This window comes from Sesamum indicum, linkage group LG9 (genome assembly GCF_026168435.1).
Source record: "Sesamum indicum cultivar Baizhima isolate 11 linkage group LG9, ASM2616843v1, whole genome shotgun sequence".
Taxonomy (NCBI): Eukaryota; Viridiplantae; Streptophyta; class Magnoliopsida; order Lamiales; family Pedaliaceae; genus Sesamum; species Sesamum indicum.
The window spans coordinates 4,851,378-4,878,706 of NC_142665.1; the positions used below are offsets into that span (position 1 = coordinate 4,851,378).

General features: G+C 34.4%; 4 protein-coding genes across 6 annotated transcripts; 2 read left to right on the forward strand and 2 right to left on the reverse strand.

Moving 5' to 3' along the window:
• Window positions 1-254: 254 nt before the first annotated feature.
• On the forward strand, window positions 255-4,366 carry LOC105170859 (UDP-Glycosyltransferase superfamily protein). 2 transcript variants are annotated; one of them, XM_088885283.1, is made up of 3 exons: window positions 255-409; window positions 2,541-2,595; window positions 2,732-4,365. In XM_088885283.1, the coding sequence occupies exon 3, from the start codon at window positions 2,749-2,751 to the stop codon at window positions 4,066-4,068; it is 1,320 nt and encodes a 439-aa protein (XP_088741409.1). In that variant the 5' UTR covers window positions 255-409; window positions 2,541-2,595; window positions 2,732-2,748; the 3' UTR covers window positions 4,069-4,365. The 2 variants fall into 2 exon arrangements, with proteins under 2 accessions (XP_088741409.1, XP_011090082.2); XM_011091780.3 differs by having other exon boundaries at window positions 2,541-4,366.
• A 771-nt stretch (window positions 4,367-5,137) lies between these two features.
• LOC105170649 (DNA-directed RNA polymerase II subunit RPB7) lies at window positions 5,138-8,903 on the forward strand. Its single transcript, XM_011091503.3, has 7 exons — window positions 5,138-5,418; window positions 5,542-5,707; window positions 5,794-5,844; window positions 7,402-7,467; window positions 7,577-7,645; window positions 8,423-8,495; window positions 8,613-8,903. Exons 1-6 carry the CDS (start codon window positions 5,303-5,305, stop codon window positions 8,486-8,488), a joined length of 534 nt encoding a protein of 177 aa, XP_011089805.1. The 5' UTR covers window positions 5,138-5,302; the 3' UTR covers window positions 8,489-8,495; window positions 8,613-8,903.
• Window positions 8,904-10,315: 1,412 nt separating this feature from the next.
• LOC105170650 (myosin heavy chain-like protein) lies at window positions 10,316-16,748 on the reverse strand. 2 transcript variants are annotated; one of them, XM_011091506.3, is made up of 15 exons: window positions 16,591-16,748; window positions 16,415-16,496; window positions 16,284-16,330; window positions 16,115-16,204; window positions 15,914-15,967; window positions 14,259-14,336; window positions 14,101-14,169; window positions 13,858-14,013; window positions 13,644-13,770; window positions 12,181-12,221; window positions 11,907-11,996; window positions 11,732-11,836; window positions 11,166-11,311; window positions 10,677-10,786; window positions 10,316-10,585 (listed from the first exon to the last, which is right to left on the reverse strand). In XM_011091506.3, the coding sequence occupies exons 1-15, from the start codon at window positions 16,624-16,626 to the stop codon at window positions 10,545-10,547; spliced, it is 1,272 nt and encodes a 423-aa protein (XP_011089808.1). In that variant the 5' UTR covers window positions 16,627-16,748; the 3' UTR covers window positions 10,316-10,544. The 2 variants fall into 2 exon arrangements, with proteins under 2 accessions (XP_011089808.1, XP_011089807.1); XM_011091505.3 differs by having other exon boundaries at window positions 11,138-11,311.
• A 1,260-nt stretch (window positions 16,749-18,008) lies between these two features.
• Window positions 18,009-24,848, reverse strand: LOC105170651 (ATP-dependent zinc metalloprotease FTSH 3, mitochondrial). Its single transcript, XM_011091507.3, has 8 exons — window positions 24,566-24,848; window positions 24,211-24,463; window positions 24,049-24,120; window positions 22,438-22,571; window positions 21,522-22,016; window positions 20,626-21,393; window positions 19,157-19,384; window positions 18,009-18,931 (listed from the first exon to the last, which is right to left on the reverse strand). Exons 1-8 carry the CDS (start codon window positions 24,614-24,616, stop codon window positions 18,452-18,454), a joined length of 2,481 nt encoding a protein of 826 aa, XP_011089809.1. The 5' UTR covers window positions 24,617-24,848; the 3' UTR covers window positions 18,009-18,451.
• Window positions 24,849-27,329: the final 2,481 nt, after the last annotated feature.

Sequence of the window (27,329 nt, forward strand, 5' to 3'; positions counted from 1 at the left end):
GTATTTTTGTAATTTACCTTTGTAAGATCCTTGCCCTTTCAAAACTGGTTGGAACGACTCGCCCCAAGAGCTGAAGACGTGACTTAATGAAAGTCGTCCGATCAGAGATGCTATTGCCCAGATGGTGAAACGTGGTCCAAACCACTGTACACACCTAGAGCTATAAATACCCCGACGCGTCATTTATTGAGCTAACTGCTATTTAATATTTTCGACCTACAATCTTCAGCCCGCACATTTTTACCTCAATCAATTCTAACTTGAGCGCAGGAGGATCGTAGGAGGGACACACCCGACGAGCCTCACATTCGTGTTTCTATCCTCAGAACCCAATCACTCGATCTTGGGAGGGTATCGTGGCCGTGTTCGATCTACTAGTCGTGGTCGCATATTTCGAGTAAGATCAGAGGTGATAATAGATTCCTAATTCGGGTTTAAATTCTTCCTTGTACAAAAGTATCGCCCATCAAAATTTCTTCATTTGTAGGCTAAAATGCGTTTTACCACATGTATTTTGTTGAAAAAGCTAAAAACCTTCTTGTGTTTTGGAAATAGGCTAAAAATTTTTCCATGTTTTGTAAAATTTCAATAAAAAACACCCATTTTGTTAGTAATTAACGGAAGATGCATTACATATGCTCCTTGTGCACTAGGGGATGCTTTTTAACTATTTTTGACCCCTTTTTTGGGTATTTTTTTACTAAAACGTCCTTATGGTATTTATATGTTTCACATGTACACTTTTTACTTATTTTCAATAATTTTTTTTTATTTTTATCTATCTAAAAAATAAAATATTTTTAAATATATTTATTTAAAATTTGAAGAAAAATTATATATTTTTTTTGAATTTTTATAATTTAAATTAAAATATTAAATTAAATTATATTTAAATTTAAATAATTTTGTAATTTCTAAAATTGAAAATTTAAAACTATAGTTTCTAAATCTAAAATTATTTTTAATTAATTAAAATATATATTTAAGTACAATAATTATTATAATTATCTAAAATTATTCTTAATTAACTAAAATATATTTAATTAATATAATTAAAAAAATAAAAAAAAGTCCCCGCGGCTCTCGCATTCCGCCGCCCAAATCGGGGACGGGTGTTAATTATATTTATTTTTTTAAGTAATATTTTTTATAATATATAAATTTATTAAAAAAATTCGAACTCTTAATTTCTTTTATAAATTTAAAATTCAACGGTTGAGATTAATTTATTAGATTTAATGGTTGTGATATAACCAATATAGATTAAACGATCGTTAAAATAAAAAATAATATATATTAAAAGTGTAATGGCCATTTTATAAAAAAATTAATGCCGTTAGTTAGATTTAACGGGGACAATTGAGCTAAGTTTAAGAAAATACAGAGAGATTTTTGGCGAATTTTTAAAACAAAGAGGAATTTTATGAATTTTAGCCCAAGGTATATATTAAGTCTATCTTAGGAACATTTTAAAATGCTTAGATAAATCTTCAGATCCGTCCATGTGAATTTACAAAAAAGAAACACGTGAGAACAACGATTAGAAGATTCTAATTATAGTCTTCTGATAATTAAATTAATGAGGTCGTAACTCATAAAGAAGATAATAAGAGTTCGTAAACATAATTTATGTAGCAAAAGTAGTATTGCGATGTGCAGAACTAGCATTTATAAGTATGTCAAATTGGGAAAGTTTTAGTCCGAACTCGACTCAGCCAAATTTGAATTAATTATATAGCAAGTACAGTAGTGTACAATTTAGAGAAAATAATACATTACAAAATAAGTATATTACACTTGCATATATATAAATATATATGAATAACTTGAATATAATCTACTAACAGTAATGGACTGGCTTGCAAATTTCTCTTCTGGGCCTATTCAGTGGTCCACTACTAACATTACCTAACAACATTTGATCATCCAAATTTGAACATTTCATGCTAACAACTTGAGATGTGTGCTATGCAGCAAATGTGAAGCGGATTGGATTATCTATTTCAATTCACGATACATTTTTTTTTTCCCAACTAATATAATATATATACACGCTATAACTACAAATATTATATTTTATTTAAAAAAAATTTATGCATGTGATATGTATACGTTAAACAAAATAAAAAATACAATAGAATTTGAAATCGTAAATCCAATCGGGGCCGAGTAACGTGTACTGCACTTGAAAATACTGAAAATCAAGATTGTCCTTTCAGGCCAGGAATCTGAAATCTTAACAAATAGAACAGATGCTGCTATCTGCCGTTGACAATACAGGCTAAGGCTGTCGTTGATTATAATAAGGATTAGGTAATAGCAGTCTTCAAACTTATAGCATATAGTAAAACGAATGGAGTCGTTTACAAGCCTTCATTGCTGGCAATAGCTATACAGTTGTGCTGACTTCAAGACTTTGTTAGCTTATTTTAACTCGAGTTTTTTTAACATAATAACGTCGAAATCAGCAGGTCTTGATTTATCGTAAACGTCAAGTCTGCTAAATATACATCTCTAAACAAATCAAGTGGCATGTGCAGGTTTTCATCAGATCAGGATAGGAAGAACAACCCCCCGGATAGTCTTCTCAGTCAGGTAAACATCAGTTCTTGTTATCCGTTTTCGTGCAAATTCTGTGTAATGGCCCTGAGTTTGCGCTGCTGTTGCTGTACGATTCTCTTCCTGTCTTCGTTTTCGTCCTTTATCTTTCTGTACTGGTCCTATTTCTCAGTTGGCTGCCGTGCCGGTATGCAAATCGCTGTTGATGAAGTGAAACAAGAGCTTAACCTACTTACGTTTCCGGCTGCTTGGAATCTCCTTCTCTTCCCCAATGAAGAGCCACCAAGATTTCTCAAAATAGCCCTTTTTGTCAAGAAGTGGCCTCAGTGGCATCGTGCGGGAGGGCTTGAACGCCATGCCTTGACTCTGCACCACGCTCTTGCCAAGCGAGGCCATGAGCTCCATGTATTCACCTCTTCATCCACTAACTTAAGCTCCATCAAGAATTTGTATTTTCACCTCTCAAAGCCAACAGCAGCTGGTTATCTAGACCAAGCCATAGTTTGGGAGCAATTTATAGTTGAGAACTCGACAGGAAGACACTTTGATGTGATACATTCTGAAAGCGTAGGGCTTATGCACACTAGATCGCGTAATCTGACTAACCTTGCTGTTAGTTGGCATGGAATTGCTTATGAATCTATACATTCCGACATAATTCAAGAACTCTTGAGGGATCCTCAAGTTGCGCAGACGTCTATTTTGAGGGAAAGAGTATCGAAAGTTGTGGAAGAAATAAAATTCTTCCCTCGTTATGCTCATCATGTTGCCACCAGTGATCACGTTGGAGATATCCTGAAAAGGATCTATATGTTACCAGAAGAACGCGTACACATTATTCTCAACGGCGTTGATGAGGAGATTTTCAAGCCAGAGGCTTCCAAGGGTGAAGAATTCAAGTCAAAATTCGGTATTCAAGAATCCAAGTCACTGATACTTGGAATGGCAGGGAGGTTGGTCAAGGACAAGGGCCATCCCCTGATCTTTGAAGCACTGAGGCAAATTTTCAATGAGAGTTCAACGTTCCGTGATAGTGTCATTGTTCTGGTGGCTGGAGATGGTCCATGGGGTGCCAGATACAAAGACCTTGGATCTTCTTTACATGTTTTAGGGCCATTAGAGCACGCAGAACTGGCAGGATTTTACAATGCAATCGACGTTTTCGTTAATCCAACACTTCGTGCTCAAGGGCTGGATCACACCCTGTTGGAAGCTATGCTTGTTGGCAAGCCATTGATGGCTACAAAACTTGCCAGCATCACAGGTTCTGTGATCGTCAGCAAAGACATTGGATACACGTTTTCGCCTTCCGTAGAGGCACTGAAGAAAGCTCTGTATGAGGTGTGGAAAGACGGGAGAGGAGTTCTAGAGCAGAAAGGTCGATCGGCCAGGAAAAGGGCTTTGCAGCTATTTACAGCCACCAAAATGGCTGCAGCTTATGAAAGGCTATTTTTGTGCATTGCGGAGAAACGAGAAGATAGCAATCCTTACTGCACTTACAAGACATAGAGTAGTTTGCAACAGAAAATCTAATCGAGAAGTGTGACTGAAGATCAGCTTTTTGCCGAAGAGGGTACACAGCAACATCTCTCACCACATTGAGTCAGCTTGAAAGCTCAGTTCTTCATCGTCATAATGAACTGCTTACAAGGGATAAAATCACAAATTTTTAGTGCTCAGAATCCTTAGCAGAAGATGGGTAGAGATCAGCATGCACTTTATCTTACATGTATCAAACCCCATTCTGTTTAATTACCACAAATATCACATGGTATATCATTCATTGACTACAAAAATACTATGTTTATATATACTTATTATATAAATTTACCTTTGATGAATTGGACAGTGGCCAACACACAAAATTAATTTAGTTTTATCAAAATCTAATTAACTAATTTGATAAATAAAATATTAATATACATTTCCGTGCCGTTGCACAATCGCCTCATACCACACTACATAGTTGGACTATAAATTGCACAACCATCTCATACCTTACTAGATTTTTTTTTTTTGCAATCAAGGGGCTCTCTACATATTATCCTATTGATGCATATCATCAACATGTAAAAAGAGTTATATATTAAAACTTTAACAAACTAAATTTTATAAAATTTAGGATTAAATTATATAGATTCGAAGTTAAGGGAACAATTTATAAATTTTGTAAAAATTATCAATTATTGCTACGACAATTTGAAATTAACAACAAAACCGTTTGGTAAATAAAAGAACAATGATCTGGTTGAAATTATTTATATCTTATTATTAAGTGAGAGCACTATTTTGATGTCTCGCTTATTTGGTCTACTAAATTATATAATATTTAATTTCATTATTTATACCCTCCCACTCTTCTACACCCCGGAGCCAAACCATTTCTCTAAACTCCCACATTGCTCACTCTTTTCAATTTTTACTAACTCTATATATATATATATATATATATATATTATTATTATTATTATTTCGAACATTTTAAATTTCTTTAATTAAAATATATATTATGAATACTGATTTGAGTGTGTCAGACACACTGGTAAAAAGAATTGAACTTAGTGTTGGGCTACCACTTGGGCTTTAAGCAACCTAACCTTGTTTTTCCTTACAAGATTAGGCTAGACATGTGTTGGGCATCAGTGAAGTCTCATCGTAGTTTTGGAGTTCCAGGCAGGCGGAGGCGGATACTTGAGGGGTATAGTTTCTTACTGGAAATTTGAAATCAACAGAAAGAAAAGAGATGTTTTTCCACATCGTATTGGAGCGGAACATGCAGCTACACCCTCGCCACTTCGGCCGTGATCTCCGGGATAAGCTCGTCGCCAAGCTTATGAAAGATGTTGAGGGCACTTGCAGGTTATTGAATTCCTGGGAATTCACATTTCATTCCATTTTCAATTGAAATGTTTATTTGATTGATATATATATATATATATATATATGAAAGTGATAGGGTAATTGTTAATTGTTTTGTTGCAGTGGTCGGCATGGGTTCATTGTGGCGATTACTGGCATTGAGAGTGTTGGGAAAGGTTTAATTCGTGATGGGACGGGGTTTGTTACCTTTCCGGTTAAGTATCAGTGCGTTGTGTTTCGACCCTTTAAGGGAGAGATATTAGAAGCCGTTGTTACAATGGTTAACAAGGTCGGTCTTTTGTTCTTTATTTCTATGAATTGCTCTTGTTTCTATATCTTTTTGTGATTTTTGCAGTGTGTTTGGAAATGTTGCAGATGGGGTTTTTTGCTGAAGCAGGGCCAGTCCAAATTTTCGTATCTAATCATGTGAGTGGATTTCTTTGCAATGTCCTTGAATATTCTGTGCGAATTCTTTCTTGTGTTTTTTCTTTTTCTCGCTAAAGGTTTGCTTGTAGTAGTTATTGTCATGGAGTAGAGTTGGAGTTTCTTTAATATAACACTGTGTGTGCAGAGTTTTGTTTGTAGAGTTAGAGAGTTCTTGAGATTTCTTTCTGGGAGGAATTTGGATTTGTGTATATTAATCAGCCAAATTAAAGCTTTTTTGGAAATTTTAGGACCTATGTGAATCTTTTGCATAGAGAATCTAACGGTTGCTATGAGCTATTCCATTATGACTTCATGGAATCATTCAGCAAAACCACAAATAACTAAACAGAACTGGATGAAGAAAGAAAACAAACTACATGACATCTTAATAAATTGTACCGAGATGCTCGCCCTGTTCAGAATGTTGAATATTATTGCTTTGAAGATCTAGTGCACCAACCTTCCATAGGATGGGTCAACTCACTATCGTATTCCCAAATACTTGGAAGCTTTCCACCATCCTTCTTACACCCTTGCTCCTTTACATCCACTATTAGATGCAATCAAGGTGATAATGATTGGAAAATTATGCTCCTTTACATCCACTATTAGATGCTTTTCGTTTAGCTATTAAACTCAGTGAGTTTTCCTCTGCCTTGTTAGTATAAAGAAAGAAATTAAAATTCTAAGATAAAAGTTATTTCTGATTACCCGAATAAATAGATGTAGTAAATTGGATGTTTTATCAATCCCTTACTAGATAGCATCCATGAGACCTACTATATCATACAAATTGTTGAAATACCAGCAGTGCTACTTGACAAGGAAAAGGCACAATACACATTTCGCCTCTGGTAAATAGATTCCAGTATCATTTATGAACAACAAAATTTGAAAGGTAAAACAATCTTCATAATTTATTTTGAGCCACTTTTAGACATCAGGGACATGGAAAGCACAAAGGCACCAATCTGCAGCATGATGTTTCCACATTTTTACAGCTTCTTGGAAGTTTTTCTTCTCCATTATTTTCTTTTCTTTTGTTTCTTTTTGTCAGGAGTGCATTTGATTTTCCAAATATGTTACCTTGTTGCTGTTGGTGTTGCCTTTTTTTCTTTACTTGGTGATTGGCATTATCTATTTGTAATATGCTCTAATTTGTCATTACTTACAATTAAGTAAAGAAACAAATTATGTCTGGTTGTGTTTTCTTTTACTTTCATCTTTTAAGTTCCAGATCATTGTCTAGTTTCTGATTTTCGTTATGAGTAATCTTATTCGAGAAGAATTCTTTATCTTTCTTGTATTTGCACTTTTGTTGATTCTTGTCCTGGGCCAAAAGGTTTTGGCAGGCACTCTGTTCTATTATACGATTACGCTGTTAAGTGCTCAAAACTATTTTAATATTTAACACTTCTGGATTTCTATAAGTATCTAATCTTCCATACAAATTATCCTTATGTAAACCTTGCCAAATTGTTGCAATGTTAGAAAGTCATATGAAGGCATTTGCTTTTCTCTTTTTGACTTGGTACTCCTATTTTTATTCGTATATAGCTGATACCAGATGATATGGAGTTTCAATCTGGAGATATTCCCAACTACACAACTTCAGATGGATCTGTATGTTGCCGTCCAGCTTCACTCTCCTTTTCTAGTAGACAGCATATATCTGATTTTAGTTCGGACTTTTGAGGGCTACATTATTAATTGTTCATCCAATCATTGACAGGTCAAAATTCAGAAAGACAGTGAAGTCAGGTTGAAGATAATTGGAACCCGAGTAGATGCTACAGAAATTGTATGTCTTCTGTCTTTATCAGCACATGTTAAAATCTCTTTCTTTTGTTTAATATCTAGTGCTTGTTTTGTTCTTAATTCCGAACTAAAGTTGTATCAGAACTTTGAAGAAAATTGCATGTTTTGCCCCAAGCTGTAGGGCTTTTTGTCATGTTTACTTCTGTAGATTTATCAATTCAACACATTTAGCAGTCAAATCCAAGATAAGCTTATAATACAAAGAGGAGTATGAATCTCATATACAAATTATTAAGGCCTGTTGTGATATATGCAGTCTTAGTATTAAAAAATTTTCAGAATATTTAAAATATGAGTAGCCCATGGGAAGAGATTAGATTTTATCAACTCATAAGATATTAAATATAAGAGGGTTCCATATAAAGTTAGAAAAGGGTGTAAAATTGTAACCTTTGTGTCATTTTTAATTCTCTTTACCTGTCCATCCCTCCTTGAGGCCCTCCTTGTTCCTTGCTCACTTGCTCATTCAAGGCTATTGTGCTATCTTAATCACTTTGTAATTTTTTCTAATTGAGATATAAAACTTACAATCATATGTGACATCCGAAGGGCATAGATAACCTGAATAAGCTTGCTGGGCTGAAACAGCATTAGTGCCATGCTGTTATGTAAGTGACTTCATTTGGTGTTTAGCGTAATGTTTGCAGGAACAGTTTACTCTGATATTTGTCATGTTGAGCACAATATCCATTTGGACAAACAACTGTCTTCTCTGAACCCCATAACACCACAAATTCCAACATTTTGCTTTCGCTTGCAGTTTTGCATTGGCACCATAAAAGATGACTTTCTGGGTGTGATTAGTGATCCAGGTGCAACCTCTTGATGACATGGTATGTGACTCGGTTAATTTGGTTTCTTCATAGGGAAAAGTTGTATCTATTGAAGTTCAAATATTACTCGAATTACTGTTGTATTGCATGAAATTTTCTCAACTGTGAAATGAACAGTAGCATTTGCATATTTTGAGGCTCAACTCCAACATCTTTAATAGCGTCACAGCTTCGTGGGTCGGCAGGAAGAACATTCTTTGGCAAATGAACAACATTTTGAGATTGTAACTCAGGATCACAACTAAAGTATGGGAAAGAAGGTACAAGGCTGTTCTTGTACTGAATCTTGATCTTGATTGTTCTGATATGTAAGGAAGTAAGCGGCATGGTTCATTCATGGCATGTTAGAATACAGCAATCTTTGTTCCTTATCATGTATGCAAGTCATTTTTGCGCGTGTTATTTAAATCTCTTGCTCCTTATGACAGTTTAAAATGGACATCTTGCTTGCTGCTAGTGGATTTAGAATTTCCATTACATTGTGTTTAATTGATAGATTTTAAAATCCTCATTTTTAATTCTTCATAACAAATTTTTTGATGTTGTATTTGAATTGATGCATTTAAAATTAAGAATTTCAAATTCTTACTAACAAATTGATTGAACTTCTCTAGATTATTCAATACTGAAAAAATTCAAATTCTGATGAATTTTAAATTTATTTAATATGAAGCTATTTGAAATTCTTTTTTTAAATTCTAATCATTCAACCCATACAAAACCAATTGCATGCTACAAATAATTCTGAATCCTTCAACTTTTATTTTAAATTATATTTTGTAAAGTAGGTTTCATAGATATTAGCAGTTAATTCATTATTCATGTGGTTGTGGTAACCACATAACCAAACTCATTAGTTTTTGAAAAGAAAATAAAGTAATATAAAATAAAAAGGTTTATAATAAAACCTTCCTCTAAAATTCCAACATTAAGTTTATAACCCTGACATCTAACCATCGCAAATTACATAACAAAAGTTGGTTAAATGCTCGTCGCGAAGCCGTTGCAAATTTAAGGCCATATATTTCTGCCGCAAATCCCATCGCAATTTTTTTATGTGTAATCCTCTCACTTGTATCCCTTCTTACAACATATCAACACACAAACTCTCTCTATTTATTAACCCTCAAATTATTTTATTTTTAATTTCTTATTTGCAATTAAAAAACTCAAATTTATCCTACTCAATTACATGGCCAAACAAACACTAAACGAAAGATTATCTTCGTACATTTGGGAGCTTATGTACAAACTAAGCTGGTTTTTTCAGTATACTCAAAAGCTAGAGTAATTGAGCCAATAAGAAGGAATTGTCCTTGTAAAATGATTATTTAATTCCCAGAATGACTTTTTTATTTATTTTTAATTACAGTCAATAGCTAAAAAGAGCAAGTAAATTCAACCTGGATATATAAAAATCACGTTATTCTTCTCTCCTTAAATATATACCTTGGGCCTATAAATGTAATTTCACTTGGAATATAATAACTACTAACACTGTTAATTTTTTTTCCTTTTTTACATATTTGTATATAATTTTAGTTCTAGAATCTATTATGAAAATATGTATTTTCCTATTCTAGAACACATTATTGCAATTACATATATAGATATTATTCCTTTTTTAAAAAAATAAATAAATAAATTGTGCACACATCGAACTTGCTTGACTGTTAGTATATATAATGAGGCCAAAGAGTTAATATATATATATATACACACACACATATATATGCAAATTCTTTTTCCATATCTGAAAGTACAAATTTTCTGAAAATACTTCTTAGTTATCTGAAATGATGCATTATAACAAGCACAAGTGGAAAATTAAACCAATTCATAAACCTGACTGAAAAATATCAACCCACATACCTTCCAAGGTAACAGAATTTAGAAAAGATCAAGTACCACATTTCATATAAATTAATTTTTCAGTTCTTTTCTAGCTCGATTGTCAAAATTTCAACAAATAGAACTTTAATCCAGTAAAAGTAAAAATCACTTATTTCAATGGTTATCGCACCGTCACTGAGCCATCTTGCTTCATCTTCATAAGGCCGTTCTCAATGTTCCGCAGCAAGGGCTTGTAGCTGCAAATACTCAGTATTACTAAATAAGCTAAGAACAGCGGAAACTAGCAAGAAACAATCAAACTGGAAGCACTAGAAAAGAAAACCATACAGTCGAGCAAGACCATTATACGCTTGTGTCGCTTGCTGGAGACGTGCTGAGAGCTGCAAGACCTCTCCAGATAGAGCTTCTGCTCTGCTTTGTTCTTTAGATAGCTGGCTCTGTATGAAGTGAAATAAGAAGAGGCATGAGTTGCACAAAATTGTTACAGGAACAGCTGAACAATTCACATGATCCTAATAACTGATTGTTCGTTTTACCAGCAAAAGAAAAATTTGCAAAATATACAGAACCCAGGATGCATCAGAAGAGAAAATATACAAGTATAGACCCATTCAAATGCATATTAACTTGTTATTGAAACTTTAATCTCTTAACATAAAAAGCAGGTGGAGACATGTCGAAAAAGACAAAAATACACCAGCACGATTTTAGTTTCTGTTAGGTTCAAATGGATCCTGTTCTTGCCAAAACCGGCAAGAACAGCATTAATGGAATAATCACTTACAAACCTTAAGGGAATAAAGTTCAGCTGCATACAGAGATTCAGTTGTATTATCTCCTCCGCCAGAAATATTTATAGCTCGTGAAGCTTTATCATTCAGGACAGAGAGACTGGTCTGTTCTGTACGCAAATTATCTACCATGCTACGGAGTTCCTCATTTTGCTTTAGACAAACTTTCACCTGTATCAAACACACATCAAGTTGAACTATATACCATAGCAATAGACAGATTAGTCAGAAAAGCTAACTAAAATATTTTGCTGGAATAATGAAGAATGGCAATGTTATCTCAATCAGAAGTGTGATCGTGCTGCTCTTCAGACATGCCACAAAATTCTGCTAAGAAACTTTAGATAAGGGGTACATGTAGGCAACCAAATAAAAAGGCAATGCTTCAGTCGAAGAGCTTGTAACAATGATGTGCTACAGCTTCATTTCAGCAGTCTTTAAATAATGCGGCACAGTTTCATTTCTCCACACGGAGTAAAATATAACTGGATGATAAACAGTTCAAGCGGTTCAAGTCAATGAAAGAATATAACGTTTAGTCGTTACTAGTGAATGAAGGCATGCTAAATACAATCATTAAAAACTAAGTACCTGATTCTCCCACTGCGCGACCAATCCCATCGATTCCTGATAAGCAGATGAGAGACTTGAATTTTCTTCAAATAGTCTCTCAATTTCTGAAGATTGGGAATCAATCTGTAAAAAGAAACTCAACGGAAATGAATTGCAGTTCTTGATATTAATGGGTGAAATCAAAAGCGTGTACCTCCATTAAAAGTTTTTGTCTGCTACTCTCCAATCTCTCAATAGCTACTGCCATATCATACAACTGCTTCTCAAGTCTCTCCTTGTCTTCCTGACATCGTATGAAGCAAGTGGTGAATGATTGGTAGGTTCTCCAAAATAAAATTAGTGAGACCGTTGATAGTATAGTAAGAAGAAAAGTTTCTTTCGCCACACATCACATCCAGTAGTAATACCATTGATTGGAAACAGGTATCTGCTAGCCTAAATATTTGATTAATCAAAACAATTCTCACCATTGTGAATGGTCGATGGTTTGCCTGCTCTGCTTCGCTCTCTACATCAAATAATAGAGGGAAAAGTTACAAGAAAATATAAAGGTTATACAAAACACAAGAGGTTTAAAATGCTAGGAAAACACCAGAACAAAATTGCTGCATAATAAAATGCTTTCACCAAAATAAAATTTAGTTTATAAACAAAATAAATGGTTTATAAGAAACAGAGGAGTCAACCACAATAATAAGAATGAGAATTCCCAAAACAATTTAATTAGTTCAAGAATAAACCGTTACTTATTTACGAGGATTAAATGCTATACCATGGTAATCAAGTATTACCCTGTGATAATAGTTCAAACAAATTGAAAAGTATTTAGCAACCCATATGATGGATATGCTAACTTGAATGGAGAAGAGATATAAAATTTGCTTTTTGAAGAAAATAAAACTAAAAATTAATAAATAGAGAACGGGCGAAATGACGCATTAGATAACACACCACTACATACTCGGCTAGTGGAATGGTCACATAAAAGCCAGTTGGCTGAGCAACACCAAATGGCGCCTCAACAAATGCATTCATTCCACATGATAGCTGCTGGAGTATTAGCTATCTAATCCTTTGGATTGGATTTGAACAAATGCTAGATAATAACGTATGTACAAAAGACACCATAACAGCGTTGTGACATTCTCCGTGTCATACATGCAGTACAATCTATAAATGACATTCTACTACCTGGAAATAATGTACAAACGAGTCTGCTATCAAGGTTTATTTCATATTAAACTTCTAGATGATGGTACCTATATTCTAAGAATAATCTTTAGCAAGAACAAGAACATAAAATTGCTAGGATAATTATAGGCTACATATATTGACAAGATATCGGCATGGTATGGTATGGCATGGCTATTCTAAGGCCTTTAGGCAAGGAGATCCTCTTTCACAACAACAATGCCCTAAAACACCTAAAGAGGGAGAATAAATAGCAAGGTTAATATATTGAACAGTCCAATTAATTATTTCATCTTTCCAACTTCTCGTAATATATTTGACTTAAATATCCTAAACAACATTCAAGTCCTCATAAAAGCCATGTACTTATTTTATTGCATTACGCCCCACCTTGCGCCGTTCAGCAATAATTCCACATAACGACGTCCCAGATATAATATATATATATATATATATATTTATATGCAAATATAATAGTGCAAAATCATCCAACCTTGTCATGGATCAAAGTTTCAATAATGGGGCAATTGGATCAATTTATCAAGCAACACTTCTACTAGATATTTTGTGCTTAAATAAGAACCATCAAGCTAGCTTTAGATAATTTATTCTTAAGTCAGTCCCAAAGTGAGGCTTGTTTTAGCTAGTAATATTAAATGGTTACATCCTGGTTGATAACATGATATATCAGATGTATAGGTCAGTTCATTCTAAATGTTCACTGGCAGCTGGGTGATACCTGATGCCCTTTTAGAGATAGATTCAAGTTTCTCTTCTAACTCTTGTTTCTGAATAACAAGGGCAGATGTACGGGCCTGCTCCTCCACTAACTGCTGATGCTCTTTCTGTCTCAGCATTGATTCTTGCTGTAATATCAAGAGTCATGTGGCTTATACAACTCAAATAAAGTAATCTCATGCAAAAAGCAAAAGATTATTTCCAGGCCATCTTGCCTCGAGCTTGGATCTCAAATTAGATAATTCTTTTTCCATGGCTTGCATCTGATCATCTGAATATCTTGGTGCAGTGATGCCACCTGAAGGACTGTGCATCGCCTGCTGCTGCAACAAGTTCAATTCTGCTCTTAATGCAGCTGCATCCTCCTCAGCCTAATGCAAAAGGATCATAAGCATATAAAAGAATGAGGTGTGGGAGTGTCAATGTTTGTTTAGTTAATCATGCAACTGCTGGCTTACTCTGTATTGTTCTTCTTCTGCTTCCTTTATCCGTTTCTTTAGTGTGCGAAGCTGGGCAGAAAGATCCTCCTGTACTAAATGTAAGAATTTAGGAAACAGATTATGGGGAACAGGCAATCTGTAATAAACAAGTGTATAATAATGATGAGACTTAGTACTCGTGCAACAACTGCTGCATCTTTTTCCATAGCAACATCCTTGAGAGCTTTTCTTAATGATGGTACAATGTTCTGCTCCTGAAGAGAGCAAGAAGAAAGAAATACTGTTGATTAAATGGCAACACCACCCAGAAGTCCATAAACATTGAATCTGAATCTATAGTTTGTCACTAAAAAGAGTTAAGGAACTAGAAAGCAATATCCATAACTGAAACAACTATAGTCTTGATGAACTGTGACAAGTAATTTGCTAATTTGATATAGGTGTTTCCTTACTCGAAACAAGAGAGCACTAGATCCATGGTGAAGTTGGAAGAAAAAGATGACCCCTTTTTCTTTTTCTCTTAAGCATTTTGGGGGAGGAGGGGTTTCGATAAGCTTATAAGCTCCTTACTAAAAGTTATGGAAGGCTCTCTATTTTGTGTTCCAGAAAAAAGCCTTACATGCTAAAAAGCACAAAGGCCTCAACGTACTTTTAAAATCTTAACAAACTATTTATATTTTGGCCGTTTAAATTACATGTCATTACTGATATTTTAAAGTTTATGATGTTATTTCATTCAAACACTCTAAGAACCTACTATTGCAACAAAATCCAATATCCTATACGTTCCAAAAACATGATATAGCAGCATATAAAATGTTTGGAATAAGCTTTAACCACAACCCTCTAAGTGCTCCATAATCTATACTTATTTGCAGAAAAACTTCTGAAAATTAACCAGTATGAGAAAATGCAATTCATGGCGAAAAATGACCAGACTACTCAAAGCTCAAGGCAAGATTAACAGCTAAAATTGGTTTTTACCTTTAACAAAAAGAAGAAGAAGAGGCACATTTGATGTTTGAGCCGAGCTTCAATTATAAGAGGGTTTTTGATTGAGCTTATAAGCTCCTAATCGTATCTAACAAGAGGCCCATAGGAGTTCATAAGATCTCAAAATAAGAGAGGAACTTACAAGCTCCATCTTATAGAAAGCCTCGGCGATTGGTGTTAATAAAATAAGCTCCTTTGATTTGACCATCTAAATTACATGTCATTACTAATATCTTTTAACCTAATGATCACCGTATCTAAATATTTCAACTTTATTTTTAAAATAAAATCTAGCATCTCCAAACACATTGTATAAGATGTAAAAGCATATAAAATATTTGGAATAAGTTGGACCAAAACCCTTTAAGTACTCCATAATAATTTACCACTTACCTAACAGAAAACTGACTGAAATTAAATGGTGTGAGTAAATTCTATCAGTGGTCCAAAATGGTCCAGACTACTGAAGCTCCAGGCAAGAGTGACTGCTAAAACTGGTTTTTATTCCTTAACAAACAAGGATAAGAAAGTTTCATGTTTTCAATTAACCTTGCTAAACATAAAGGAGGAATAAGTATAAGCCAGATTTTACTTTTTTAAGCACGACCTTTTCACCATACCTCATCGAGAATGGTTAAGAGATCAGACCAATCAGATCTTTATCCTCATCAAAAACTCAAAAGCATGAAAATCCTATTTCTTTTTTGCTTGGCCTGATTTTTTAACAGCCCTTACAATGACGGATGATGAGTTTATGCCTTGGTGAGGAAATGAATGCTTAAAACATATTAAACAAGACAAAAAAGTCTTAAGGGTTTCATTAGGGCACAGCAGCTACCAGATCATTTAGTCGCTTCTGCAGCATGTCGTTCTCCACCTCCTTCTTCTGAAGCTGATTACAAAGATTTGGAGACAAAAAAGAAACAATCTTCACTTCACCAGAAGAAGCATCATCTAAAATAACTGTTATTCCAGCTAAGTATCGGTATTAGCTTCAAACTAAGCTGGCGGAAAGTATAGTGCATATCAATTAAAATACCATTGAGGTTAATTTTGTGTTTGCTTCCTCAAGCTCTGCATTCCTTTGCATCGTGTCTTTCAATTGTGATACTAAACCACTAATATCATTCTGCAAAATGACAGCAAAATTGTGAACCCGGGTTCTGTAACCCCCCAGCCAAAAGTGAAAAGGAAGGAATCATAACTACCTCTGAGAGTCGATTTGCGCTCTCCGATTTCTTAATTCCCGTACCATCTATAACGAGGAGAAAAAAGAAGGAAAATTAACCAGAAATACATACATATTAGGAAAAGCAAAAGGACAAAAGAGATTTAATACCGGTAGGGGATTTTATGAGATCTGGTCCAGATGAGGCCTTGCTCAATCTCTCTGCTGCTCGCTTCTGTCGAATTTCTTCCAACTGAAAAATTCGTTTCGAGTTACCGAAAAACACAGACAGACAATTAATGGAATACGAGCACGTCTACACAGCGCAAATGAGAGAGATGCAATACCGTGCGTCGACCGAGAGATGCATGACGAGCATCCATTTCACATCCAGCACAGAGAGAGAGAGAGAGAGTTTGTTCCTTGAATTGATTAGCGATCGGCCGACCAACCGTCGATGAGGAAGACGCTTCGGGATTTTGGGCTTGTAATGGAAGGAAGGAAATTATTTGCTGCAGCAAGAGCTGCCACACCCTCGCTTGCGTGGCGACGCCATCCAATAACTCCACTGACACGTGGAATAAGAATACATGTCATTGCCACCTAGGCAACCTAGAAATTAACACACAATATACTTTATTTTTTATGCTTTTTTAAATTCAATAAGTACTACGAGGACTTGGGAGGAAAACACCTTAGCATAAACCACAACTTCGCCTTCAATAAAAAGAGTGATATCAACTTAATCAATTCACACATCGCCCAGCCCACCACGGCCTTTTTAAGAAGAACTTTTGAATATTTCAAAGGAATAATTGCTTTAAAACCTCCTCAAAATAGTTTTTCTGCAAAAACCTTTCCATATTATTTAATTTAAGTGCACTTTCCGCTTTGGTCGTTAGTCAAAGTTAACAATGTTAATTTTTATTAAAGTTAAATACAATTACCATCTCTAAAATATTCATCCTATATCACTTCTCCCAAAGTATTAAAGCTTTTAAAAACCCCTCCAACCTTCACTTTTTAAGTTTAAAATGTTCATTTTACTTTTACAAAAATTACGTTTGTAAAAAAAAAAAGAAATAGAGAGATTTTTTAAATATCAAAATCACTATTTGTCTAATTCTAATTTTACTTGTTTATCGAGCTATTTTTATATTATAATCTTAAAATACTTGAATGTTATTTTATTTTAGTTTCACTTGCTTGTAAAATCAAATTAGGAACAAGTAAAAACAAATTAAAATTAAAAAAATTATTTTTAATTTGATTTAACAAACAAATAAAATTAAAATAAAATAAGACGTAAGTACTTTAAAATTACAAAATAAAACTAAAATTTCGACAAATGTGATTTTGACATTTTAATTTTTTTTTTATTTTTTCTTACAAAACAATTCCTATAAGAATAAAATGAGCTTTTCAAACTTAAAAGTCAAAATCGGGGGATTTTTAAAAATTTTAATTACTTTAAAAAAGTAATTGATGTGTATGAATACTTCAAGAATGATAACTATATTTAACCTTTTTATTTCTTTAAGTATAATTACACTGCTTTGATATAATATAAATAGACCCCCAATAATTTAGAAGATTACACTTATTACTCCTAAAATTTGTTTGGTTTATTTATATTTATATTATTAAAAAATTACAAATCTACACCAAAAATATAATAATTAATCGCAGTTCGGAAAAAAATGGTGCTGGTGTTACCATTCATCTTAAGAATGAGGAAAAGCCAATGATTTTGGGAGAAGAGAGATGCCAAACTGTTGCTTCCCTAAATTTTTCAATGAGTTGACGCAATATATTGTTAGTCGAGAAAATGACAACTCCAAGTCGTACCAAAGCAAATGAACTATCCATTTTATGCAAAGCCACTATACAACAAGCATACATTAAGCCTCCTTTGATTCTGTATTTTCTACGATACTCCTCATCCTAACACCAACATCCACTGAAATGTGCACTTCCGACGACGGAGACTTGGAATGAGTTGATCCACTTACCTGTGTAAAGAGCAACCTCCAGAAAAGCTGGTCGAGATTGGGGCAGTTTCTTTCCAAGAAATGGCAATTATTTTTGCTTGAGGAGATGCATACATAAACAAAGATTAAAATTTATCGATGCATCTACGCTCACCCAAATAAAGATAATAAAAGGAGGAACTCTTTCTTCACCGTCAAACATGATCATCATTCAATCCTACGTGGGAACGACATCAGGCACGAGGGGTGAAGATCCGTCGTCCTCAGTTGTCCCATCTTCTGCAGTTTGCCCACTCTTTTCGTTTTCCCCTTGAAATCCTTGCTTAAATTTATCATAATTTGTCATCTCACTTGGTTTGAAAGGTCGTTCACCAAGTAGCTGGACCAAGTCCTCTTGGTAAAGTGTTTCCTTTTCCAGCAACAACTCAGCCATCTTAGCTACTTGCTCTTTGTGTTCCTGTATTAATTCGACTGTTCGTTCATATGCCTTTGAAACCCATTCGCGTACTTCAGTGTCAATAATAGCAGCTGTCTTGCTACTGTATGGCTTGCTCATCTCAAACCCATCATCCCTCTGAGGAAAAGAGAGAAGACCAACTTTCTCACTAAAACCATAGACTGCTACTTGGGCATATGTCATTTTGGTCACTTTCTCCAAATCATTCTGAGCTCCAGTTGATATTTTTCCCAACAGCACCTAACCCAGCACAGTAAAGTTCGATTAATCAAGTTTATATGTTTAACAGTTTTACAAGTAATGTGCAGGTCACAACCCAACTAGAAAGGTTATTGCTACTAAATCTTAGTTGATTTAAATAGGAAGTTCAGATGAACAAGGGAGATCATTTTGCTTTCAGCTATTTGGAGGGCGTCTGCCATTATTTAATAAAACTATGATGGTCTCTTGCGAACAAGTGGTTACCTGTTCAGCAGCACGTCCACCAAGAGTCATGCAAGTCATATCAAAAAGCTGTTCTTTGGTCATGAGAAGGTTCTCATTAGGAACATATTGCGCAAAGCCAAGTGCAGCAGTTCCACGAGGGACGATAGTGACCTTCAACAAGGGTTCTGCATGTTCTAAAAACCAGCCTACTACAGCATGACCTGATTCATGGAAGGCGACAGTACGGCGCTCAAGTTTACTAATAACCTGTTCACAAAACGGAGAAATGGAGTCATCGAACTGAGATACTGGAGTGGCAGATTTGGAAGAAAAATTTTGGGACAATTCCGAAGGAAAATTATACCGATGATTACCTAACTTACACAAACCTTGCAAAAAAAGAAAAAAATTCACATAACAAAAGTAAGTTACAACTGCAAGAGGTTTTGTGGAAATGGCACTTGACAGAAAGGAGTGGGGAGAAAACATCCACATAGCTTGCCAACTTTGAGTTAACAGCGGTGATAATGCACACCAAGTAACATTGTGAAAGAACTCAATAGGTACTTCTGGGCAAAGCTACACGTATTGTAACCATATGGTGGTATTTTTTTCTCTCGTGTGGCCTTGATTTAAACAATCAACAGAACCCAGGGAGATGGCAGGTGCTTCACCTAGGCCACGATAGATGTCTATATCGCATTTCAGAGGTCAATTGTTGATATAGATTTCTATATAGCATTTCAGAGACCAATTGTACGAATAATGTTAGACATAAATGATATTTATTATCTAGTCCATTTATGTGAAGTGAATCTCCCGAAATCAAATGGTCAAACAAAGACATTATTACCATTGTCAGCTCATGTGGACTATCCCTATAAGTATTTGAGATCCTAGGTTCAGCTACACTGGCACTCTCCATGTCTAATTCTAGAGGAAGGCATGAAACAGATGTAAACCATACATAACAAGAGAAAATATAAGCTGCTTCATGCTTTAATTTCTTCCATTTTCCATGAAATTAGCTACATAGAGAAATTCTTACATTTAATCTTACTTGGCCAAGAAAGAAAAGGAGTGCTTTAGCAGATTTCTTTCGTTCTCATTTTCCTCTATTCAACACTGAGTGAATTCCATTTCATGCTTTCCGAAATAATCAATGGTACTACAGGAAAGGAAATTGCTGCTTTTAACATGCGATTGCAAATAGGAGTAACAAGTTAATTAAGCCGATGCTTATAGAAGTTATAGATTAGTTCAATTCAAAGCATGATTACTGACATTTGTCTTTTCCTAAATGTATATGGTAAGAGACAACCAAAAGATATTTCATAGTCATTGATTCATCACATACTAAGCATAACATGCAATGCAACTACTCCACTATGTATTTATTCAGTTTCATCATATTAGGCTATTGCATGCACTGCAAATATTGGCAGCAAAACATGAAATGCTGGTGACTTTAGTTCAATGAACTGAGCAGCCTTCAGGGAATAATTTACCTTATTTTTCTTTTCAAGACCACCGATTATCCTGTCTATAGCTGCATTAAAATGTTCCATTTTCACCTGTGTTTCCTCACCCCTGGCAGCAATCAGAGCTGCTTCATTGCAAACATTTGCGATATCTGCTCCAGCAAATCCAGGAGTGAGTGCTGCTAATCTCTGAGAGTAGTATGATGGTTCATGGTCAAGTTTTATCTTCTTGAGATAGATCTGGAATATTTGGTCACGGCCTTTGATATCAGGTTTGTCTATGCTAATTTGACGGTCAAAGCGACCCGGTCTCAACAAGGCTTTGTCTAAAATATCAGGTCTATTAGTGCCAGCAAGAACAACTACACCAGAAGTAGTTCCAAATCCATCCATTTCCACAAGCAACTGATTAAGAGTGCTTTCACGCTCATCATTGGAACCAGAGAAGCCCCCACGTCCCCTTGCTCGCCCAATTGCATCAATCTCGTCGATGAATATAATACTTGGTGCACATTGCCTTGCCTCTTGAAACAAGTTTCTAACCCTTGAAGGCCCGACACCAACAAACATCTCCATAAAATCAGAACCGGATATGGTTAGAAAAGGAACACCTGATTCACCAGCAGTTGCTTTTGCTAGGAGCGTTTTACCTGTCCCAGGAGGTCCAACCAATAAAGCACCTTTAGGGATTTTGGCTCCCAGCTCCTCATACTTCTTAGGATTCTTTAAAAAGTGAACAAACTCCATAATCTCTTGCTTTGCTTCATCGCAGCCGGCAACATCTTTGAAATAAACCTGGAAATAGAAACATAAAAAAGGAAGAACTGAGATATTTAACAGGCTCCAATGTACTATGAAAATGGTCATCTGTTCAAAACAAAATGGCATCAGCTTTATTTGAGAAAACAAATTTAAGGCCAAACCTTGTTTTTTGAATTCTTATCGAACTTTGTAATGTGAGCCTTCCCAATGTTGAATATTCCCCGGGCACCCTTTCCACCAGTACCTCCAACTCCAAGTCCACCTTGCATCTTGCGGCCCATGTAGATAAGCGATCCCAATAATAAAAGAGTAGGAGCAAATCTCATCAACTCTTGGAACCAAGCCATTTCAGAAACGTAAGTAACAGGGATATAATCATGTGGATCTATCCCCAATGCTTCTTGAGCTTCTTCCAATTTTTCTTCAAATGACTCAACACTTCCAATATTAAAATAATATTTATATTGACTAGTTGCTCCTCTTGCACGGTTGTTGCTAACTGGTGCTTCAAATTCAGATCCTTTGGACGTATCATGGCTATCCTGGTTCTGCGGTGAGCCTCTTACATACACTTTAGCAACAGATTTATTGGAAACAACTATATGGTCTACCAAACCTGGTTCTAGAAGCTTGTTTTTGAACTCTTGAAAACTAATCTGCAAGGAAATAGCCCAATGAATGCCTAGCAATGAAATGAAAGGCAAAATCCCACACAGAAGATTATATATGATACAACCGCAAAAACTAAGAGAGCTAACTCTGTATGAGACTCCAAAGCTGCCAAAACACAAGACTAGCATAAGAACCAGATAGACAAAGTTCAACTAGATCAATTAAAAGCACAGGCATGGACCAAAGGTAGCAGAATGTAGTTCAATATGAGAAACTTAAAACCTTCAGCTCATAGTATTTCAGATATATGATAAAGACTTTGTGAAAGAACTCCAATAGCGGCTCATAGCAACAAGCACCTTTGGTATTAGATATCACTATCATCATTAATTGCCACAGTGATTCTTTACTGGACATAAATCAACAACATCCGGTACTTGAACTTGTAATAAGCATGTAGTATACCTGTTTCTCTTCACGTGGTGAAGATGAAAATGCAGAAAGGAATAAACCAATCACCAGCAACGGGGTCACTATATTTTGCAAATTCTTGATGAAAGTTTCATGAAAGTTTCCATGGTCATCGGTATTTCCTTCCTCTGAGATGGAATAATTTGAATTAGAAGATTACCAGAGAAATTTTCTCTATCACCTTAAGATAATCTGTGAGTCAAACAATAAATATTTATGCAAGGATAAACTTCTGATCTCAAACTCTTCTAGCAATAGTGCTGCAGATAGATAAGGGCAAAAGTACTTCACATGATTATAAGCGACTGTCACATGATTTCATAACCTTTCACCCACATATACCCATTACCCACAACATGATGTATCTTCGAAACTAATATCGTTCTCATGAGAATCCAAATTGCATGTATGTTCCTGCAGACCATTTCATTTAATTAACTAATATATATCATGTGAAGAGGAAAAAGATCCAAAAATTATGTGAAGCTAACTATAAGATTCCTTCTTGCACATGAGCTTCTATTGTAAGAGATGAAGAGGCTTTGCAACTTCTTACAGTATTGCCTACATATTTATTAATATTAAAAAGATGCATATTTCATTTAAAGAATAGATGCATAAATATATAAGGTTGTTGGTGGCCCTAAAAAATTTGAGCAACAGATGATTTGGAAGAATTTACCGCACAGGAAGGCTGGATCAGGGAAAGTAAGAGCATCTGCCACTTTCTCATTTATCGAGACAAGTTAAATCACAAAAGTTCTAGAACTTCATAAAATATTGGACACATCAGTTACTACAAGTATTAAAACCTGCTCTGAATTTAGGGTACATGTTTCTATATTCACTAGAATTTACTAGTTTAGAAAATGTCAGCTTCACTTGTGCTCTTTCGCAATGGCCAATATGCTAAATATATAAATCACATTTTACGAGTTTAAAAAGTCATCTTAACCGGTGCTCTTTCACAATGGCAGAAATGCTAAATACATAAATAGACGCCTCATTTTTATTTATCAATGTGAATATAGTTTCCAAATTTTAATTATAAATTAGGCACAATAGCACAAGAAGCAGCAAAAAGATAATAAAACCTAATGAAATCATAATATGATCACACATATGGATTTTCCTATATTTCCTAGGCCCGAAATAGTTTCTAGAGGCAAACATGCAAGTTAATAGATTTTCTTTTACCTCTCTCCTTACACTATTGGCAACGCAGTGAACCACGTTTTAAATCCATTTTGCAACAATCGTCAACATATACAATCTGAGCACAGACCTGAAAGCTTCACTCACATGCCACTGCTTTCAAGTTTCAAGGAATTGAACAATATTTTCTTTGATGAGCTGAGATTTCCACTAATTGGAGATACATCGAAAGAATGCTTGCGGGATGCCTCTATAAAATAGGTCATTGTTAAAGTGACTAATATGAAGCTTATCAATTCGGTTTATCTATCTCAACTTTACCCCAGTACTAATGGAAGAAAGACCGCAATTTGGAATGTGAGGCTTTCCTTGTTGCACTAAATCCACCATATGTTGTCTTCTATGCTAAGAATAAATAACTAAAAAATTACAGAACGGTAATGTACAAACCTTTGGACCCAGATTTCTGGTCATTTTTATTTGGATTTTCCTTCTTGTCTTTTGGATAAAAATTCTCATAATCTGACAACATAAGCAAAGAAACAGATAACAAGTCAAACTGTGTCACAAACTTTCCAAAATGACGCTATATTAACAGAAAACAGGTCTTACTCTTCTTCTTGGGCGCTTCACTGGAGTAAAATCTACGAATTCTGGGATTTGCAGCAAAGTAGCTAAAATCTGATAAATAACCCCTAGGAACCGATCCTTTGCCACCTCCAACTGAGGTCAAATAACCCCTCAGAAACCCTAGGTTCCCTTCAAATTGATTAACACTGCCACTCGTACTATTTACATTCGGGGATCCAATGTTTTCCTTATTCCATGCGAAGGACCTCCCCTTACTAGCCCCATTAATATTATTCTGCAAATTCCGAAACCAGAGAAGATAATTGAAAACATTAAATTAAATCTAGAGCGACAGGCATACACATCGACATGAACATAGACATCCGTAATGGCTTACCCGGAAACGAGAGGAACGAGTTAATGAGGTGCGAATTCTTGAAAAGATCATCCTCGCAACTCCAATGACTTGTACCAACGAGGATACAATTTATTCTTCAGTTTTTCTTGTGGGATTTTTGAGAGGTTTATCAATAAAACAAAAATGAAATTACGGTGATTGAATTGAGAAACGAATTCTGGAATTTAGGGTTTTGCCTAATGTTGAACCAAAAAACTGATTCGAAGATATTTTGGGGCTATAAACTCTTAAAAGTTGGTGGTATGAGAAAATAGTGGGCTGTCAAATGCGTGTCCAAGAATCCAATACTTGGGAAACAAGACAGGAAATGAAAACGGGTCGGGTCACTACTCTGTCTTTATTTACCCAAAAAAGAAAAGGAAAATTTAATTGATCGAGGAAAAGAAAAAGGATAATTAACGGCATAACTTGAAAATAATTAAATTACAAATTCTCTTTTTTTATTATATCTCATGCGTACCGGAGTCCATAACACTGTATTTTAAAGTGTTAGTGTATATATATATTTAATTTTAATATTTAAATTAAATCACATTATAATAATAAAATTTTGAGAAAGTACAATTTTATTGATTATAAACATGTTACAATTCCTTTTAATCCAAGTATCCACTTATTTTCTATTGAAAATGATGATGACGTGATAAATCAAAAGGAGTATGCTAGCTTAATTGAAAGCTTGAGATGTGCGACTGATTGCAATCGATCTGATATTGTCTATGTTGTAGGAGTACTTAGCAGGTTTACAAGCAAACCATGTATTGACCATTGACATGCTATAATAAGAGTTATTAGATATTTATTTTGTACAATAAAATTATGGCTTGTTTATAAAAAATATCCTATTGTACTATTAAGGTTTTTCTTATGCTGATTAGAACACCTTATAAAGTGATTCATGTTCTACCATTGGTTATATTTTTATTTTGGTGGGCTGCTATTTGTTGGAAGTCTAAAAAGCAAACATTATTGCTAACTCTATCATGGAGGCAGAACTTATTGCTTTAACTTGGCTAGTGAAGAAGCAAATTGGTTGAGAGGTTTATTATTTCAAATTTCATATTTAAAAAATCAATTGCTCCAATTTTAATTCATTGTGAAAGCACCGTGTTATTGGTAGAGTACAAAACCGTTATTATAATGTTAAATCCAGACCTATAAGAAGAAAACACAGTATTGTGAAACATACTTGGTAAGTGGTAATATCAATGTTGATTGTGTTAAATCTTGTGATAATCTTGCAGGTCCATTAACCAAGACCTTGGCAAGAGAAAGAGTCTGGAACACATCGAGGGGATGGGGTTAAAACCCATACAATCATAAGTCATGTATGAGGAAACCCAATTTATGGACTAGAGATCCTATAACCAGGTTCAGTGGAAAAAACGAATTATATGATGACTTGTTTTGAAATGCACCGTCTTATTTTAATTTTTTTTCATCCCTATGATGTGAGTGCATTTATCCTGTAATAATTTGTGGAGGTTGAGTTTATTAACTCTTAATGAAGATTTGTAGCTCAAATGAGTCGTGTGTTAGAATTACAAGAGTGCCCTTAATAGATTTCACCTATACGAGTGTGGAAGTAGGTTGCTTCCTATGATAATTGAGCTTATTCTAAAAAACATCATGAAAATTGGGATAACACATGACCGTAATGTGTTGGCTAATAAAGCTCATGTCAACACCTTGACTGTTATGTGTATGCAGTGATACTTTATTTCCGCGAAGCAGTTATAGTTCAAGTTTAAAATCAGTATTGACTCTGGAGTAGAGGTTACTGTTTCACTAAGTGGGGCACCTTCATTATGCATAATAGTCTCCCTTCAACTAGTATACTCTCTTTAATTTTAATATTAAAATGAGTAGGGGATCGTTAGTAGTATATATATATATATTGCATTTTAATATTTAAATTAAAATGTATGTCTCTTCATATTCCTCCCATTGAAGTTGAGGTTACTGGATATTTATGTTCATAATGTTTGTAATAATCTATCTTCAATACCATCATCCCACTTCTACATACACTCTAAGGGGAGGGCTTAAATAAATAGTTTCGGTACATATTATTGACAATTAAATTGATCTTTTTTTTTAGAGAAATTATTAAATTGATCCTATAAAATACAAAAATTAACAAAAGAATTAATTTTTTCATGTGTTTTCTTATTTTACTCCTTCAAAGTTCAAAATGATTTCTTAAACCACGTTTTTCAAGTAAATAGCTTAATGTAATTCACTTTTTGCATTTTATTAAATTAATTTAGCATAATAAAATTATTTAGACTATGCTGTGTGCCGACTGCTAGAGCTATAATTACTAGGGATAATTACACTCCCTTCATTTGAGGTTTAGTGTAATTACACGTACGTAAAACTTCTGTAATTTTGAAATTACATTTAACACCCCCAAAATTTACTTGCATCTAATAAATAAGTTCATTTGTCAGTCAAAATTCATCGAAAATTGCCCTTAACTGTACTTTCTTTTACAAAATGACCATATTTTTTTATTAATTAATTTTGACGATAATTTATCATTCACACACAATTAAAGTGAACTTATTTTACTAATTTGATTATTTATTAATTTTATCTTTATTTTTTCATTTAACTAAAAAATACAATAAAAATTTAAATAATGCATAGAAATCGAGTTTTCTTCATTTACTAGTTTAAATAAAATATCCAAACAAAGTATCAAATTTATTAAAAATCCAAACAATAAATTATTCTGTAA

Bases quoted from the DNA above. Each gene is read 5' to 3' on its own strand.
- LOC105170859 (XM_011091780.3), top strand. From the start codon at position 2,641: ATGGCCCTGAGTTTGCGCTGCTGTTGCTGTACGATTCTCTTCCTGTCT.
- LOC105170649 (XM_011091503.3), top strand. From the start codon at position 5,303: ATGTTTTTCCACATCGTATTGGAGCGGAACATGCAGCTACACCCTCGC. The intron at 7,468-7,576 runs GTATGTTGCCGT...AATCATTGACAG, and splicing joins ACACAACTTCAGATGGATCT to GTCAAAATTCAGAAAGACAG. The intron at 7,646-8,422 runs GTATGTCTTCTG...TTTCGCTTGCAG, and splicing joins GAGTAGATGCTACAGAAATT to TTTTGCATTGGCACCATAAA.
- LOC105170650 (XM_011091505.3), bottom strand. From the start codon at position 16,626: ATGGATGCTCGTCATGCATCTCTCGGTCGACGCACG. The intron at 16,205-16,283 runs GTAGTTATGATT...GTCATTTTGCAG, and splicing joins GCGCAAATCGACTCTCAGAG to AATGATATTAGTGGTTTAGT. The intron at 11,837-11,906 runs GTACACGCTTTT...TTCTTTTTACAG, and splicing joins GACAAAAACTTTTAATGGAG to ATTGATTCCCAATCTTCAGA.
- LOC105170651 (XM_011091507.3), bottom strand. From the start codon at position 24,616: ATGATCTTTTCAAGAATTCGCACCTCATTAACTCGTTCCTCTCGTTTC. The intron at 21,394-21,521 runs GTTTGGCCTTAA...TTCTATTTCCAG, and splicing joins ATAAGAATTCAAAAAACAAG to GTTTATTTCAAAGATGTTGC. The intron at 18,932-19,156 runs GTAACCACTTGT...GTGCTGGGTTAG, and splicing joins GTGGACGTGCTGCTGAACAG to GTGCTGTTGGGAAAAATATC.